The 19,322-nt window shown below is 40.0% G+C and overlaps 1 protein-coding gene across 8 annotated transcripts in view; it reads left to right on the top strand.

Annotated features, from left to right (window-relative positions):
• The window catches only part of sorcs2 (sortilin-related VPS10 domain containing receptor 2), a 403,210-nt gene extending 393,081 nt beyond the window's left edge, over nucleotides 1-10,129 (top strand). The window contains exons 22-28 of one of the 8 annotated variants that reach the window (XM_074699314.1): nucleotides 1,847-1,959; nucleotides 3,173-3,295; nucleotides 3,404-3,503; nucleotides 3,605-3,652; nucleotides 3,989-4,091; nucleotides 4,585-4,790; nucleotides 6,172-10,129. In XM_074699314.1, coding sequence (XP_074555415.1) covers nucleotides 1,847-1,959; nucleotides 3,173-3,295; nucleotides 3,404-3,503; nucleotides 3,605-3,652; nucleotides 3,989-4,091; nucleotides 4,585-4,790; nucleotides 6,172-6,236 — 758 coding nt within the window. In that variant the 3' untranslated portion in view covers nucleotides 6,237-10,129. Of the gene's footprint in view, nucleotides 1-1,846; nucleotides 1,960-3,172; nucleotides 3,296-3,403; nucleotides 3,504-3,604; nucleotides 3,653-3,988; nucleotides 4,092-4,584; nucleotides 4,882-6,171 lie in introns of all 8 variants that reach the window. The other 7 variants (XM_074699318.1, XM_074699317.1, XM_074699316.1 and 4 more) reach the window with 7 other exon arrangements.
• Nucleotides 10,130-19,322: the final 9,193 nt, after the last annotated feature.

Here is a 19,322-nt window from a genome sequence, read left to right as displayed (position 1 = left end):
CAACCAAACTCAACGGAATTCACTGTGTTTAATGCTTTCACTCACTGCAACATTGTTCATGGCACCCTGTGGATCCCTTTGAGTGTTAAAAAGTTTGAGATGTTTCTCAGATACAGTTAAACTTTGAGCTTTAAACCATCTAGACCATGAAAACAGCAGTTGTCAAACACAACCTATCACTGAATCAAGGCTCACTTACAGGTTTCTTACAAAGCTCTCAGCTTTCTCTCATGGATAATGTTGTGTTCGTCAGCCTTAAAAAAAAAACATGACAGCCTGCTAACAGCTATTCTTAGTTTTTGACTCATTCAGTCTCAACAGAGATGAACAAACTATCTGTGTTTTTTCACTGTTGCCTTAAAATATCTTCTGATCTCATCTGTTGTTGAAAGTGTGTCACAGGATGAATTATGTCAGATTGCTTTTAATAGCAGAAGCACTTGTTTTATTGAAGAGCTACAAGCTTTCGGTTCTTAGGAGAGCGACAGTGACATCAATGCTTATTTTGGTGCATTCATGTAATACTAAGACCTATTATTACTGTATTATGCCTGTTTCTGCAGCTTCAGCATTTAAAATGATTCTATTAATGCTCATCCAGGTTTTCACTGAGGATTTTTTTGAACTTCTTAAAGCACTTTTTACAAACTTATATCTTTCAGTCTGCAGCACTTGCAGTCCAAATAGAATTTACAAGTCACTTATCAGCAAATGGGAGAAATAACAGTCAGTACGAAGAGCAAAAACAGGCTTAACATGATCCACCATGATGACACTGTGCTACATCAAAAAATCAGCTTTGCTCAATTTTCATTTATCAGTTCAGATCTCCTGGTTTCTATGGTCAGATAAGACAAAGTTGGCATGATTACTTTTATCTGTATCTCGTTTTTTTTTTTTTTTGTCAGAAAACTTAAGACTCATAAGTAAAACACAATAAATGCGGTTTACTTCTCATGATCATACTGCCAAGCCAGAGTGAAGCCCTTATGATGAGTCATCTTTCATCTGATACCTGCATTAAACAAGAAGAACGGACAATGTTCTGGTGAAAGCAATGAACCAAGAAATGCAGAAAGACTCTTTCAACTTCAGTAAAAATGCTTCTGTAGCCTACGCTATAGGTCTGTGTAGCCTTTTTCCACTGCAGAAGACTACATGTGTAGTCAAATGTTCACCTCCTCCAAACTGTCCTAACCACACTGGCCACAAGCTCCGTGATTGGTCAGTTAATGGCATCATATTTATTGACTGAATCTCCATTTCTTCTCTGAAGTCTCCTCTCCATTCTGTCTCCTCAGAGTTGCTGTTGCGATTAAATTACATGTAAAGAAGATGTTAGTTGTTGGGCATGTCTACTTGTTGAATATTCTGGGGAAATTTGGAGAAATGTGTTGACGACCAAAAGTTTGGACTACTTAAAGCTAAAGCTGATCCAGTTGTTCTAGGTCCTTTATTTTGAGAGAGCCTGAGTATAAGCCATGTCTCACCACACAATGAAATCACACCTTAAAACAGAGAATTAAACTTCTCCTACTTGTTATGTCAACTTGTACGCTTCACTTGTCTGGAGACACAAACGCTTCTGGCCCATCTGCCAGAACCTAGCTTTGGCTCACCAATTATGTGGTTGAGTCCCCAAAAATAATAAGGAGAATGACACATGATACAGGATCAAATCTGAAGTCTTCTGTGGTTTTATTACAGATACAACATTCAGTTCACATCTCTAAAATAAAATAGATAGAAAGACCTTGATCCTCACACTCCTCCTGTGGTGTATTTCAAGTGTTTGTAGATGACAGTGATGGTTAACTAACCACCTCCTTGATCTGTTCCACCCCAGATAACTTCCAGGTCATCCCTCTGAGCTTCAGCAGGAACCTGGACCGCTTCAATCCAAACATCCCTGAGTGGAGAGAAGACATTGGCCAGGTTGTCACCAAAATACTCACCAAGGTATGTAGACAAGTATTACAACTGCACTGTAAAAGTGTGTTTCACTGTTTGTTAAATGCTCTGTTAAATGCTGTCAGGGTAACAGGCAATGCTCAAAGAACTACACTTTTTAAACTCCAAACTTGGTCTTTCCTTTAAAGGTCCCATATTCTGCTCCTTTTCTGCAGTTTAATATGGATCGTTGATGTCTTCATGAAATGTTCAACAAAAATCAAGTAAATCAAGCACAGCAGCATTGTTTCCAGGCTCTCATAGCCCCTCTGTTCAGAACGCTCTGATTTAGTGGGCGTGGCCTTCATATGTAAATGAGCCACCGCTGAAACCGCCCCACTCTTCTGCGTCACTGAGAGTGGCGCCACAGGCTCCAAGTGCACAATGTTTAGAAAGCAGCGAAGCTTGTTTACCGTAACATTACAGGCTAAAACAACAGGCTAACCGCAGCTAAAGTTAGCATCCTGAAGCTAACACAGAGACAGGGGGGACACTGAGGAAAAGCTCTTACATCTGCTCCACAGCACACAGCATTTAAAATACTCACATTTCCAGGGTCCCAGGTTTGTTGGTGGATGGTTGGTAATGCCCCTGGATTCAGGACCAGTCTATTCGCTCTGTTGTACTGTCCAAAGTTGGGAAAGCAGTCGGCCGTGAAGTGACTAGCACACACATGCACAGTTTTACTGAGTGTAGTTGGCACATTTCCTTGATAAATGAACTCTAGTCACTTAGTCTTGTCTCCTTCCAAGATGGGAAGCTTGTGCATGGAACTATGTGGCTGTTAACAGCCAAAAACAAAGCAGTGATGGCTCGTCAACTTTGGCATTCTCCTCCCACTGATGGAGAGATTTCTCTCCAGCAGCGGGGAGGGGAGTGGGCAGGGAGGGGGTTCGGGGGTATCTTTCTCCGGTGGGCCATTCAGGTCAGACTTGCTCCTGATTGGTCAAAAAAAGGAAATCGCTGACGTCGGCAAATCCCCAAAATCCAAACAGCTCGTTTTAGGTCAGGATTTTACATTCACAAGCACTACCAAGTACAGGTTTTGTCATTAAATATCACATTTTGTGGGCTGGGAGGAAAGCCAAAGACCCACAAATTTCACTAAAAGACTTAATAAAGTGATTTTTGCACAATATGGGACCTTTAAAAACACCTGACCAGTTCTTGGCATGTTCTGACAATGCAGCTCTCAGGACTGATCTGTAACACGTGACTTCAGATCACAGGTGTCCCTCAGGAGTCTCTGGTTACTGTTGTTAAGCCTGGCCTTCCCACTAGTGCTGAGCTGTACGTCCTCCCACTGGACAGCAAACCAGCCAAGAAGAACATGTTTGTGGATAAGGTACAGACACACACAGAGACAGACACAGACGTAACAAAAAGACAACAACTCTTGATTTTTTTTTTTCTTATAGATGTGATTAAGATCTATGATATTTCCTTCTCTCAGCGTATCCCAGCCATCACGCAGGCCTTCAGCGACAACAACGTCAGCTTTGTGGTGCGAGGAGGTCTCAAAGTTCTGGTGATGCTTGCAGACCCAAACGCCGGTAATGTAAAAAAAAAAAAAAAAAACATCATTGGTGCTGTAAACACCAGCGTTTTTTAAAATGTTTTTATGATAATTGCATTTTATTGATTTGTTCCCAAGGGCTAGATCTTATTGCTAATGGCTCAACAGCTACAGCAGCAGAGACTGGTGCGTTCATGATCCACACACCTGGCGCTTTTCTGTTTGGATGCACCTAACTGCATTACATTTGGATTCCTGTGTGCTTTTCTTTCCTGGGTCCCCTAACAAATTCACAGCTTCAAATGGTTTTGTTTCATGTGGAGGTTTTTTTTTCTTCTTCTTCCAGAAGCTTTTTACAGCTTTCATCTCTCTGCTTCTGCAGTTTTTGAATCAAGGCCTTCTTCCTTCTCTCTGAACTTTCTGGATTTGCTTCAAAATATATAATCTTAAAACCACTGTTGTCCTGATTATGCAAACATGAGACCGTTTTTGAATTAAAAATGTTTTATTTCTATTACCAAGGCTACCGTGGAGCAGCTGGAGGTCCAGGTGTTTGGGCTGGAGCTGTCATCTTCCTCATCAGCCTCATCGCCACTGGCTCCTTTATCCTCTATAAGTTCAAAAGGTGAGCCTAGATCCTTTACATTTCTCAGCAAGACAATGCCCAACCACATTCTGCACAGATTACAACAGCATGGCTCTGTAGTAGAAGAATTCAGGTGCTAAACTGACCTGTCTGCAGTCCTAGCTTGTTTCCAGTTTTTAAAAATTGGAGCATGATGAAATAAATATTGGATAAAAAGAGAGAAACAAACTTTTGATCAACTGACATCATTTCACTTCTTAAACTCCAGAATCTGGTTTCTTGGGTTCACAAATGTTCACAAAGTGGGAGTTAGCTTGCACCATGGGACAAATAAAGTATCATATCCCCAATCCTGCATGACATGGACTTACTTACTGCTGGACTTTTTATAAGTGCATGATTTTTCTTCACGTCACTCACATCAGCAGCACCTCCCTGTGTCCCAAACACAAGCATCCACTAAAAGTCACTTCTGTTAAACCATGCAGTGAAAAACTACAGCCCCCTCTTACCAAAACAACAAATCCCACAGTCCTTGGCTTAGGACTGAGGATGCCTATCCCCCGCTGTTTTTCAGGAAGCTTCCAGGCAGCCGTAACGTCTACGCTCAGATGCACAACGAGAAGGAGCAGGAGATGACGAGCCCTGTCAACCACAGCGAGGACACGCAGCACATCATCCAGGGCGAGGAATTCATCGACGACGACCTGGACTCGCAGACTCTAGGTAACGCAGGAGGTAGCCCCGCCTTCCGTTCCCTTATAAGGACTACCACTAACCACTGCTACTAAAACCCAAGCCACTAACACCAGCAGCTAACACACACCAGGTACTGGAGGACTTCACCTTTTTCATGCTTATTGCTGACATGAATAAAAGACTTTTGAGGTTTAAGTTGATTTTAACATTTTTCAAATCCTACTAGATAATTCAGGATGTTGATTAAAAATGACATCATCTTCATAACCTGGGCCAAAAGCTGTATTTTATGAGTTTTGATGTGAAAATCGGATGTATAGAAATTAGGAAAGGTATGATGCCTGTTTTTTTTTGCATCTGTGTTTAAATTTCTGCCGTCTTTGCGTTACCTTAACCTGGTTAAATGTTTGGCTGTCAAAACTTCTCGATCACATACAGTAAAGAAACCCCTACTAACTGTATTTTACTCAGTCTTAGCCCTTATTTCAAAAAGTCATAATTGAAAACACTAACCACTGGAAGGTTTATTCCATCCATTCACAACAGGCTCACATGGGACATGATAATTTTGTTAAGAAACTTCCCCCTTGATCAATGGTGAGATCTGTGACCATGATTTAAATCACCAGGATCTGCTCAAGTCCTTTGATATACCTGCACGTTTTTGTGAGCTGACACAAGAAGGGAAGTCTGTGTCTGTAGAATGTCAAAGGTCATTTTTGACTGAGTGCTCATCACATCACTGAGCCAGATCATCATTTCAGTGATTTTCTTCAATTTCATAGATGTGCAATTCCAGTATTTCAAACCCAAGCTTAATTCCTTTCCATATTTTGCGGTCATGTGGAGTTCTAACTCACTAAAGCAGACCAGCAACTCCTGTGAGGTCATCATTTTTGTCAGTGGAGTCTCGCTGAATTGTAATAAGGGTTAAATGGTGTTTACAAAAATGATGTTCACTCTTTGAACAGGGACTGTTCCTGAAAGAATCCTTTATTTATATAAAATAATGTGATGAATAAAATAGCTGAATTTAATTGGTAAATTACCCAAAACCATTGTCGTAAAGCTATGGCAGCCTGCAGCATTCAGAGTGGCAATCTACAGGAGCAGGTGCAAAACTTTTCACAGTCTTATTTGTCAAGTAGACCAAAAAACATGTTGAAATTTTTGGTGACACTTCCTGGTCTGCTTCTCTCATTTTTATAGCAGGTATTCTGCCAGAGACAGCCTAACCTGGAATCATAAACATGTTTCATATTTACAGTTCCTGATTTCAGCTGCCTGAAATGCTGGTGACATATCAGGCTCTGAGTCTGCCTCTAAATGGTCTCATGTGTCTCCAGCTCAAGGCATCAGGAAGTCCTCAGGGGACTCCCATTGTCTCCTGACTCTCATGACTCTCTCCTCTTGTCTGCAGGCAACCATTCAGGTGTGGTCCTGAGCATCAACTCCAGAGAACTGCACAGTTACTTGACCAGCTGATGGCTGCCATGGCATCGCTAACGAGCTAGCTTAGCCTAGCCGGCTAACGAGCACAGGGACTCCACTCTGCCTTCCTCCTTTTCTTCTCCTTTTTTTTTTCTTCTTGTCCGCCTCCTCCTCCTCCTCTTCTTCAGACACTTCACCTCCGCTCCATGGCCTCCGCCACTCTTCAGCTCCAGCTTTGTTTCAGGAACGTCTTCTTCAACTCGAACTGTAGCTCTTTTTGTGACTGGAGGCTCTTTGCTTTTCAGTTTTTTACTTCACGGTACCCCTTTTTTCACCTCGCACAGCAGCACCCAGTGAGGACGGAGGTTTGGATGGCATCACACCAAGAAAACCCACTCGTCTATGTTAAAGAAAAAAAACTGTGTGATGTCTGTGACCTGTAAACACTCACTGCACCAGTGTTGGGTTTTATTCACATGAGAGGGTCCCAAGGAGAGAAAGGGATGCGTCCGCCAAGGTCACTTAGGTCAGGGTAGCGTAAAGGTAGCGTGCACAGGTGTAGTCAAGTCCGCCATAATCACACGGCTGCTATTTTCTATGAGTGGAGGCTTCAGATGTGGCTTTTAGACCACATTACTGTGCCCCAGGTTGAAAGGCATGACCCAGAGGGGGTATCCTGCCAACAGCGCTGAATCATACCAAATGTGTGCAGATTTTTAAGCCTCTACATATGCTGAAAATTGCATGAGATCTTCACAAGATCTCATGATTCATGGGAATGATGATTTGGCTCAGTGACGTGATTCATGGGACTTGCTGAAATGATGAGGTCATCACATAAGGATCTTCTTCCTGGTTCATGACACATAGGAGGGGTGGCCCTAAAACAGCAGGACTCCACCCCCAACAGGTCTCTTGAGGACCAGCCAATCAGAGGGAAGGGGGTTTGTGGCATAGGGAGCCTTAAAGAGACGGCAGCTAAAATGAAACAACATTTCAAAAAAATGGGGAATTTTTTTTTTAGTCATGTGAAGGGTCAGAAAAAAGAAAAAAATGCAATACCCCATGTTTAACAATATGGTTTCCAAAATAAACCCTTTTAATGAAGTAGCTGCACCCTATTAATGCTCCACTTTTTAGATTCATATGTCATTGTTCATCATTCAGGGAAGTAAAACTGTTCAAGGTGTTTGATTAAGCAAAGTTATTTGTCATCAAGTTTCTCGTACAGGGGCATCACAGTCTGGGTTTGAATCTAGCGCACAGCTTTAAGGCATCATGACAGTATTAGAGTTTCTCTAAAGGGGAGTGACCTCAGAGGAAAACGTCAGCCGTGTGAATATGGGATAGAACTGAAATGTGTTTCCTCTCTTCCTCTTTTCTGTCTTACCTCCCTTTGTTTTTCGCAATGGCTCTCCTCCCAGGCAATAATAGTCTCACTATGGAATGTAGGATTTGATTCATTCTTGTGAATTTGCACGGGACCAGCATGCAACCACAGGAGGGCGCTGTTGCACTATGTGAAACCCCCCCCTCCTTACATGTACGTTGAGATATGAGCACTTTTGGAGTACAAACAAGTTTTTTTTGACAGTCCTGCCACATTCATATCCCTCGTTACAGAGTGGTGTCTGAAACAGCGCCACCTGTCTGTCCCATGGTGCCTAAAACAGCAGAGATGAATCTGCTCAGTAACATTAGCAGTAGAGTTTTATTTATTTGTAAAAACAGGACGCCCCTTCTTCCTTTTTCGACCCTCCTCCTCCTGTTCCTACTCTCACGTCCTGGGTCAGAGAGACTCATTCCCCTGGAGACTAAGGTGGCTGTCATGGAGGGAAGGTGTAGTTGATATTTCACTGTATCAGCCTATATTAGGCGTTGCCCACAGTGGAATCACGTCTCCTTAAAGGTTTGGTTTGTTGTTTGTAAATGTGTAAATATGAACAATCTCCACTTTGTACATAATCCCTTTGACGTGTGTGTGTGTGAGTGTTTTCCACTTCTACCAAATTACACAGCCTTTTATTTTGGAGTGAACCGTATATGAGTTTAAAAGAGTTGAAAAATTCTCACTGTTTACAGTTTCCTTGACATGATGGAGTATTAGAGACACGTTTAAGAAAACACCTGAGATTTAGAGAACACATTCTGAATATGACTGAAGGAGGACGTAAATGGGTTGGTTCATAGAAGTAAAGTTTCTGTGAGGACCATCTGTTTGCTGTTGATTGAGTGACACCTGTGGCAGGAATCGGTAGAGTTTGTCCAGGATAGTAAAGATTCTGTTTCCCATAAGCACCATCACCCATATGACTCTTGCCAAGGCATGCATTTGTTTTTGGGGAGCGGATCTTTGTTACTCTACTTTCTTTTCAAGATAACTTTTCCCAGGATGCAAAGCAACAAGGTAATGTATTTATTTGAAGTTTGAAAGGTGACAACAATCATACTTTGTAAACTCAGTTTGTAGTATAATTAAGTACCAGGTTATACTTGGTGTCACACACAGCCAGGTGCTCTGAGACGTGTCTATAACGGCTCTCAAGTTTGAACAGACCACTGCAGAATAACTGCTGCATGTGGTTTGGACAGGACATTGTCACTAACAGGTTAACTGTTCTCTATCACTCACCTGTTTAGCTTTCTTCTGCTCTTCTGACCTTTATTTTTTGACAGTTCAGCTCCAGTGTCCACCATTACTACAAAATGAATCCAAGAAACCCTTTTCAGCAGAGAAAAACATCACATGCTTCTTGTCCTGTAGGGCCACCGTAGCTTCACAACACAGAACGGGGCATTCTAATCCAGAATCTGGTCATTGGATATCGCTTAATCTTCACACATACACATGCTGTACTCTTGAGTTAACTTTTTATCATAATAATAATACTTTTTTTCCCCTTATTTTTATTTTACCAACTATTTCTTATTTTATTTTGGTACTTTCTCAAGATAGTTTGTCTTTTGACTTTCTAGCAATATTACATCTTTGTTTTTTTTTACTAATCATGTATATTGTACACTTGCCCCCAAATATCAGTCACTCTCTTAAAACTTTACTTCCTGGATAAAATGCTAAACTTATTCTCCTAATTTAAAAAGTAATATTTTTATATGACTTTATCCTCTTACATTACTGGGGCTTTGTGGTTTTATTATAATATCACAACCTTATCCTCAAAATCTCTTAGTGTGGCTCTAATACTCCATCGTGCCTCAGCATCATTGCTTGCTTCCCATGTAGCTGTTATTTTGATCTGTGTACTCTCATGTGTAAAGATATATTTTGGTCTCCATCGTTAACTAAAAATGGTTTCATTGTCTCACAGAGATCCTCACAGCGACACGGTGAAAATAATGTATATGGATATTTTTGATACACTTGTCATTTTTCTCAATATGTGTAAACACTGGTTCTTGTTTTTGTTGCCTCTTGCTGGCGTTTTTATTCTTTGTTTGATTGCACTAATGATGTAAGCAGAGCTGTGGACCTGCACCGGACAGCACCTGAAAAAAACCTGCAGACTCTAACTCAACTGGTCTTTGGAAAAAAGACCTTAACAGAAGACAAAGTCCACATCAGCACGCCTCAGTTCATCTCATATTTGATACAAACAGACCACACTCACTCGTTCTGGTTTACACTTCATCCTTTGTACATAATCTGCTCATGGTCGACTTGTTCTTAGTTTTCTAGTGACGTGTCGTCATTGTATCAGGGCAGAAGTGGGAATTATGATTATTCCAGTGTAATAGTGAAGGAGTTTCACAGCTGATGGCACCAATCGAGTCATTTTGACCACTCTTTATTTTTATTCTGTTTTATTCCTCTTTCTGCTGGTACATTCAACCTGTTGATTTCCTATTAAAACAACTGTGCGTCCTCATCAGGGAGCGTTGTGCACTCAACCTGCATTCTGGAATAAATCACTCCCATAACTTGTACCTGTGTTGTTTTTATCTGATTTCCCTGTAGAGCAACATTAGGAGACTGCATTGACGTCTGCTAAAGCTGTGAAAAAGACCCAGAAAGACGTTGTCTGATTCACAAAACACCTGCAAAGAGTTAAACCCTCAAGAACCAACTCTGCAGATCAAACTGCCACTGGGCATCAGTGTTTTTGTATGCAATACAACAAATCATCAAGCATTTATTTTAAGATACACAGCTTTAGAAGCCTATTAAAAATATCAACTTTTGCACTAATGAGGTTTTCCATAAAAAAGATGATCCCCAGTTGAGATTAACATGGTTGAATAACTCCCAAACAATAGTCCTAGTGTTACAGTTTAAAGAGTGACCCTGTAAACCGCAGCCCTTCAGCTGACTGTGTCAGTCAATATTCAGCTTACCATCGAGTCCTTGGAATGCATCCTAGTTTAATTTTGTATATTCTAACGTAAATTGGTTTCAAATAATGACTAATTTATTTGTTAACAGCAGAATGCCAGCATTCTACCTGTACAAAAATATAACTTTCAAAAGACATCTAAACTTACAATATAGTTTAAATCTAAGTCGGGGCATCACCCAGTTTTGGAGAAAACAAGGAAACTTTACAAAGGTTTATTGTAAGAATTATGTGATTGAATAATTCATAGAATTACTTTAATTATCCTAACTCTTCTAGTGTGCTTTTTAAAGACAAAAAAAGGTATTTTTTACCTTGACATGTTTCGACGTGCAACCTGCCGTCTTCTTCAGAAGCTGTCATCCTGACAGCTGTGTGGTGTCTTTTTATCAGTTGTTTCCGGTAGTAGCTGGCGGGACAGATTGATCACGTGGTCTGTCCCACCAACTACGCCCCCCGTTGCCTGACGGCCTCTGGAGAAGTGTGTCCCAGGTGTGCGAGAGCTGGAAGGCTCCTTCATCCCTGTTGATGGTGTCCGTGCCCCGTTTCCTGATCTCTATTGACTCTTTTATCCATCTTTTGTATTTGTTGCTTTCTGACCCCATTGTTGTAGATTTGTCCCACTCCATTATGTGATTTTCTCGTTTGCAGTGGTCTGATATAGCCGATTTTAAGTTTTCCTGATTTGCCTTTTCCTTGTCTGCCTGGGTGAGACAAGTTAATTATCCTATTTGGTATCAAAAGGCAGCTCCATCAATTGTGAGTTTTTTTGACTGGTGTACTGAGGCCGTTAATTTCAACCACACAACGACAGAAAGCAAGTTCTTTATACATAAAAAGCTTAAGTTCAGTACAGAATCCCGCCTCTCCTCTCATTTTACTTGCACATGGATCAAACTATCCCAGAGACCACTAACTACAACTTTGTACTGTTAAGAGATAAACCCAGTATAATACAAATCCAGATATTACAAAGGAATATGTTTCATACATGACAGTGTTCACACACACATGATTAACGATTGTCATTACACAGTTCACGTTTACAACCTTGAAGATGTACATGTAAATCTTGGTGAAAAAATAAACATCATTTGTGTGCTGTTCTTAACTGTGAATAAAACAAAAAAAAGGGCCGTAACTCCACAAAACATAGCCTAAAGGCTTCGAAACTCATAGGGCGCATTCGTGCAGTCCCTAGGAGAGTCTTCAGTGAGTTTTCTCAAATCCAAGTTTCGGGTCCAACTTTCAAAAAATTATAGTTTTGTGAGGGCTACTTTTAAGGGCTAAATAGGCCTATTTTTAGAGCCTTACAAAATGGGCCATAACTCCACAAAACATAGCCCAAAGGCTCTGAAATTTCTAGAGTGCTTCTCTGCAGTAGAGTTCCCCATGTCTGCTAGGTGTCTACTAAAAGTTTTTGAATCTACAGCAGTCTCTTTATGTCTCTTGGTTTCATGGACATCAGAGGAAGGAATGGAGCAAACTTCAGGAGAAACCACTTTAGCAGAAGTCTGATGTTTGGACAACTTGCTTTTAATTACATCTCCTTCCCTTGGAGTGAAAGTTTAGAGTGAAGCTAAGCCAGAGCGCCTGACCTTCATTACAATATGTAGTTTTGTAATCTCCTCTGGTTTAAAGATGTTTGAGAAGGATGCATCTTGATGAGAGTCCTCAGTCGAACAGCTCATTTTTTACACCTGCAGATCCCTCATGTCTTTTTGAAATGGCTGTGTGAATGAATCTGTCTGCTGTACAATAAAGCACAAACAAAACCAGCAGGAGCTGAATCTCCTCCATTCTAACAGGCTAGCTGTAGGGTCACACATAGCAATTGGTGAATCCCAGAGCTCCAAAGTTTTATACTTGCTGTTCGTCATTTTCCTGTGTCTGGAGAACCTAGTCACAGACTCTATTCAGAAAAAAGATTTTATTTTAACTAAACTCAAAGTCCAGGAAACACTGAAGAAATCAAAAACCAAGACTGTAGAAAAAAACTCTCTCAAAAAAAAAAAAAAAAAAAAAAAGGAAACCCTGGAGATGAAGACCCAACAAGTGACATGTAACAACAAACAACATGTAACAGGCGACAGTAAAATATGAATTGACAAGGAACTCAAGAACCACAGAGACAATCAACACAGGTGTGAAACACATACATTCCTGGGAACACACTGAGGCTTCTTTACAGTAGAGAAAGAATTTAAGAGACCTCATCAGTAAACTATTCATCCTTTATAACAACTACTTAATGCATTTTAAACTTAATGTGCTTCAGGCATTATTATTATTTTTATTCTTATCAGAGAAACCAGCATAATTAACAAACATTAATCAGGTGGTTACATTTACAAACACAAACAGATGATGTTTGTCATGTGTCACAACTTAAAGTACTTAAAAAGAAAAAAAAGACAACAAACACATGCAGATTCTCTGTTTACATTTCTAACAAAAGTATTTTTGACAATTGGACTGTGAAGGAGTTAGTTACCTTCGCAGAGGAGGTTATGTTTTTGGGAGAGTTTGTTTGTTTGTTTGTTGGTGAACAACATAACTCAAAAAGTAAGAAATGGATCTTGATGAAATTTTCAGGAAATGTTCAAAATATGGGACAAGGAAGAAGTGATTAGGTACTATCACTCTCCTGTTTGTCCTTCTTAGGGCCGTTTTCATCATATGTGTAAATAACACAACGATAGATGGTCAGGTTGTTTTGCAAAACAATACAAGACAAGCTCGCCATAATTTCTGACAGATGCAAAAGTACGATTAACATCCTGGCAATATTCTGGATACTAAGATTCGGAATATGAAATATGTGCTGGGTCATCATAATTTTCAACACTGTCAGATAACAAATTATCATACAAACCTACAACTAACACCAAATTGTAGCAGACAGTCTGCTGAAAGGGAGTACAACATTTAAGTAGGACTAAAGTGTTGGTGACAATCACAATATGCTTGGAGGAGGTCAGCGCTCTCTGAGTGCTTTTCTAGTTTCCGATGTTATCTGGAATAATTCCTCCCGACACAGCTGTGCAATGACAGAGGTGTTTGAAGTACTTAGCAGATGCTTTTGTCCAAAGCAACGTACAACACAAGCAAGAATTTAAACTGGAGGAAACTGGAGGAAAAACTAACTAAGTTACTACGATGAAGCACTTCCAGTTATTTGCCTGCAGGTGCTGCCATCTAGTGCCAGAAGAAGCCTTTTTTTACTTTAAGTCATAAGATCAATTGTATCACCTCAAACTCTGAGTGCGTCAGAAAGAACCAGCATTCCTCGTAGATCACTGGAAAAACATGCACAAAGTTAAAATGTAGCTTCACAGTTCAGTCTTCTTTCTTTTTTTCTCCTGAGGACTTTCTTCCTCCTTGTGGAAGACTTTGCCGTCAGGCTGCTCTCTCCACTTCAGAGAGACTCCACTCAGTCCACGCTCCTTCAGCCGGTCCTGGAGCTGAAAAACACAAATAGAGGCCATTTTGACACTTTCCTCAAACTGGAATTGTTCCTTTGGAGACTCATAAGAGGAAAAATGTTTCCAAAGAGTCCTTTCTGTTCATGTTTAACAAAGTTTCTCTGGATGGAGTTTGGAGACTTGCCTTTTTCAGGATTTGTGCTTTCACTGCAGGGTCATTCAGATCCAAAGAGGAGTCATCTAGTTTCACCTTCAGCTTTATCACCTGTCTCTTTATTCCTGGTTTGAGAGAAGAAACCTACACGTGAAGTTTATTTTTGATACTGAACTCTTGAGCAGTAAAAAGCATAAATCTGTGTCTGCTACTCACCAGGCTGAGGGACACTGTAGCACACAAATGGAAATCTACTTCCACAAGGTAGTAACCTCCACTTTCCTGAACTCTCTAGGTCTGCAACTGCACACAAATAACTCCAGGTGACAGAAGGATCTGTTGCATCATCCCAGTATCTGAACTCAGAGCTGCTCCCATCAGACCAGAAATCATGAGGATCTTTGTACAAACCAATCCATGGCCAGTGTCCAGGAGGTCTCAAGCTCTGGATCTTTTGAAACTCTATGTTGTTCTTCACTGTGGCCAAGTCTATGTAGTTCTCCCTGCAGTGCCTCTGAGCATCAAACCAAGTCGTTCTTATAGAGACAAAAACAAATTCAGGATCCTGTTGAGATCCTGCAGGGAAAATGATACAGAGAAAAATATGAAGAAAACATATGAGGAAATGGGGAAACAGAGTTTTCATAAAGTACTCACAAAACCTCAAGAGCTGGATATTCCTCTCATCATCCTTACCTCTGTAACAGATGAATGTGTTCAATCTAGAGCAAGTTTCATCATGATATCCATCAGCATAAAACATGGTACAGAACTCTTTCCTGGGGTAATTATTTGGTTGCCCTTTGGCCCAATTCCTGTAGTCATCTCCACTTCCTGTGTAGTTGTCTGACCAGCTGAACATTTTTCTGTACAGGCCAATCCAAACCTCTGAGTTGAGACCAGAGAGTAAAACTGTCTTGTTAACTTCTTTCATCTCTTCAAGGCTTTCAATGGTGGCCAGGTCTGTGTATTTCTGTCTGCAGTAGGTCTGAGCCTCAGTCCAGGTCAAGGAATCAGCCACATAGTGGTACTGACGGGGGAGGCAGGAGGAGACGCTCCAGCCTGAGAGGAGAAAAAGAGTTTGATTTTGAATTTTTTCACTCATTTATCCTCTTTATCAAAGTGATGTTTTTTAGTTTCATCTTATCTACGGCACAGAGCTTAAGGCTAATTAGCCTTTAGCTTGGGCTGTATCACTCTCCTGTTTAGCTCTCTTGTGCTCTTCTTTCCTTTTTCGGTCTAACAGTTAGGCTCCTGTGTCCACCATCACTACAAAATTAATCACAGAAATTGTTTTCAGCAGAGAAAAACACAGATCTCTGTGTTTTATCTCTTCTCTTTTCTAAATTTCATCAGCCCGTTTGGTGTTGTCATAGAGACCTAGATGTGCCGTAAATTTAACCGGTCTTGCTCAACCTGAACTGGAAGCTAAGAAGTAGCAATTTAAAAATAACCTATTACCAGTAATATTGGTGCTAATAATTTCATTTTAAAGTGTGGATTATGATCAGGCATATATCTAGAAGGGAGACTTTTCCAAGATCACTTTCAAACTCCTCACAGCCCCTTTAATGCTGAATTCATGTTAGACATTCAGTCATATGTACCTCTCCAGGTGCTGAGCACGGCTAAAAGTCTGACCCTAAAATCACCTCTGATTAAGATTATTATTAAAGACTTAACTGATAAGGAGTTTTAAATCATAATCTAAACTAGGATGCATTCCTGAGGACTTCTTCTGTTAGCTGACAGAGACACATTCACACTATCAGGCTCAAAGAAGACCATTGTTTAGAAGTTGTTAAACCAAGTCAATCACAACCAGTGTAAATGAACTGCTCTATTTCTACATTTCTTTGAAATAATTTAAAGGTATTTCTCACTCTAAGTACTTTTTCTCTGATACTTCACTTTCCTCCTGCATGTGAAACTTGACTTCCTTTGCTCATAAAACAGCATTTCTACATTTCTCCAACTGTATTTTTCATCTTTCAGCACAAGAATATATTTGAGCATTTTTAAAGTAACATCAGGGATACTAGTGGTGACCTACAGTAATAACAGAAGAGAAACTCTGACCTGAGAGGCACAAGACAACCAGGAGGATCCTCTTCATCATGCTGGTCCTGGATGGACTGTCTATGGCACCTAAAGAGACCTCACTAATCAAAGTGATATCAGAGGATAAGCTTATGGAAGGACACCTTCAGCTCCTCCTTTCAGCGAATGACACACTCCACATGTACGCATCTCTGAGCACAAAGGTTGCTGCTGTATTTGTTGGTAGAGCCCCTTCATCTTCTTTCTCCTTCCAGTCAAGGTAACATGTAAATGCTCATACAGTAACTTTACTTGGTGGTTGAAGCCATGCATGACTCTTTCCTTCAATATCACACGATGCAATTTGTGTATTCAAACTTTGGTTCCTCATAGAGTCCCCCAAAAATGTTCATACAGCCACAAAACAAATGAGTTCAGCTATAAGCATGTCAGGGCACTCGTGTTTACAAAAAAACATCTAGTGAAGCCCAGTGATGAAACAATGTTCCTTCAGAGTTTTCTGTCAGATAGCCTGTTCCTTCATTTGACTGTCACTGAGGATCGTTTCAACAGCCGAGCACAGACACTACGTCCAGTAAAGCAATATTTCCATCAAAGAATGTTAAAGCATTATAAGCTACTTTGGAAGCTCAGTTTAGGAGCAGACACTGAGTTATCTAACTGTTCAGTTTTTAATTAGAGGAGAAGTTATCAGGGGAAATGTGTGATGATGAGGTGTTTTCATGTTAGGATAATAACAAGGATGATAACATTTAGGGTACAGGCAGAACTGAATGGGCCCTCGCACTCAAGTATGTAATAATGTAGTGAAAATAAGGATGCATATCAGAGTGTGTTTTAGGTCAGCATGTTGGATGTGGTTAAGATTGTAATGGAGCTAAGATGAACTGCATGTCAGGTTGTGTCGCACGCCGAGATAGATCGGATGCAAGTCAGAACGTGGTGCTCAAAGGTATGTGCCTCATGTCAGGATGACTTGCATTTCAGAGAGTGGTGTACATCAGGTATGGTGTACTTCATGACAGGATGCAAGTTAAGATATACTGCATCATCAACATTTTGTAAGGAATGAACAAACACATTATTAACTCGTTTTTTATCATGAGAAAATGATCTTTGATATGACGAGATGACAAAAAAACTGTTTTTCACAAGAAATCAATCTTTGTTATATCAAAATAACAAGATAATAAGTCGATATCAGAAAACAACAGTGCGTAGAAAAAAGAAAATCCATGGTCAATCTGTGGACATGCACCAGGATTATAAAGGATTATAAAGCTTATCAATTTTAAAACTTACAAAGTTAAAATGTGTGAAAATATTATCAATGCTTTGCAAAGCATTAAAAGAAATAATTTTAATAGAATTACCAGAAAATACAATTTAATCATTTTGACATGTAGTTTGTGCTGTTGAATTATGAATGCTCTGGCACATGTGTAGGGGGCCTAAATAGATTTTTATGTTATAGGTACATATTTTATTTTGAAGAATTGTATGTGTAGTGTGTTTTATTATAAAAAATGGATTGAAATAGTTTTTGATTTCTACTTCCTGTGAAGTGATATTATTTTGAAATTCTCAAGGGAGTACATGCATGCTGGGGGGAACCGATTACAGAGCGGAGTCAGACAGTTTTTTGACCTCCTGATTACCTTTCTTGTCCTTACTTGTCTTGTACAACTTTTGCCTGTGATTTTGTGGAATCTGAGTTTTTGAATTTGGATTACCAAGTAAACGCAAAAGCGTCATCTGGTGGATTGTTTTTTTGTTGTGTCAGTGAAGTTTTTACTGACTGGAGCGTCAAGCTGTTGGCTCCACCACTTAGGACCCATAACATGTCTTCCCCTGAAGTCGACATGTCTGTCAGTTTGTTTAAAAACTAGATACTTAAAGAGAAAAAAATACAATAAACATCTTTTTTCAAGTCCTTACCTTAAAGATGCTATAGCCAGGATCTGTTTTAATCGAACTGCCTCTCCACTTACTGGCCTGGAGTCTAACACCCACTGTCATAAAGATGTGACTTTTAGTGAGGTGTGTGTTTTTTGGAATTAAATGGAGATCAGCTCAAAACAAATTTTCTTTGTTCAAGACAACTTTTTAATGGATACAAAGCCCCGAGGTAATGTATTAATCAAGTTTGATAGCACTGTTTGAAACCTTACAAGAAGCAAACAAATGTAAGTTTGTTCTGCAGTTTAGTAGGTGTCTATGTGTAGCACTACTGACAGCCCAGTGCTCTAAGACATGTCAGTAATGTGTAACATTAGTAAATCCTGGTTATGTCCTGCCAGTCATCTACCAACCAGAGCTAACATAACCTCACTCTTCATTTTATTGATAGACTCTCAAGTTTGAACAGACCACTGCAGAATAACTGCTGACTGTAGGTTGAAATCAACATTAGCACAAACAGTGTAGCTCATTTTTAGCCTTTAGCCTGTGTACTATCACTCTCCTGTATATCTTTCTTCTTCTCTTCTGTCCTTTTTCTGTCCAACAGTTAGGCCTCTGTGTCCACCATCACTACAACATTGATTGAAGAAAAGCGTTTTCATCAGAGGAGAAACACAGATTTCTCTTCTCACTACTAAACTTCATCAGCTGGCGTGGTGTTGTCATAGAGACCTAGCTGTGCTGTAAATCAGTTCAGTCCTCTTTGACCCGATCAGGAAGCTAAAAAGTAGCAACTAGGAATTACCAATATAGGCTTTAATAATTCTTGCATCAGAGAGTTAAACATGCTTGTATACCATCACACAATCACAACAGCTAATCTTCATAGCACACAAAGCCACCCTGACCCACAAATAAATCAAATCAAAGTAGCACTCATTGATTATCAAAACCTGTCCTCCTTCTCCTGGAACTTGTAATTTTCTTTTTCTTTATACCTTTACATCACCCTGGTTATGTTTCAACGTTGCTGTAGGCTGGCAGCACATGCCACCACAAAATAAATAAATGAATACATGAATAAAAATAGGAGACCTGCCTTTGTTATGTATAGAAATGAGTAAGTAGTTTTGAAAGCCCAACAATGACCTTTTTACTATTTTGATTTTTAGTTTTTGCAGTTATTACCACTATCTGTGTCTTTGTTGAGAGCTGGTCCATGTTGTGATGACCTGCTTTACCTCCT

This window comes from Halichoeres trimaculatus, unplaced genomic scaffold, assembly GCF_033239565.1.
Source record: "Halichoeres trimaculatus isolate MK-OKI-2021-1 unplaced genomic scaffold, fHalTri1.1 fHalTri1_scaffold_22, whole genome shotgun sequence".
Lineage (NCBI taxonomy): Eukaryota > Metazoa > Chordata > Actinopteri > Labriformes > Labridae > Halichoeres > Halichoeres trimaculatus.
Note: the sequence above shows the minus strand (reverse complement) of the source record. Positions and strands in the feature narration are given on the sequence as shown.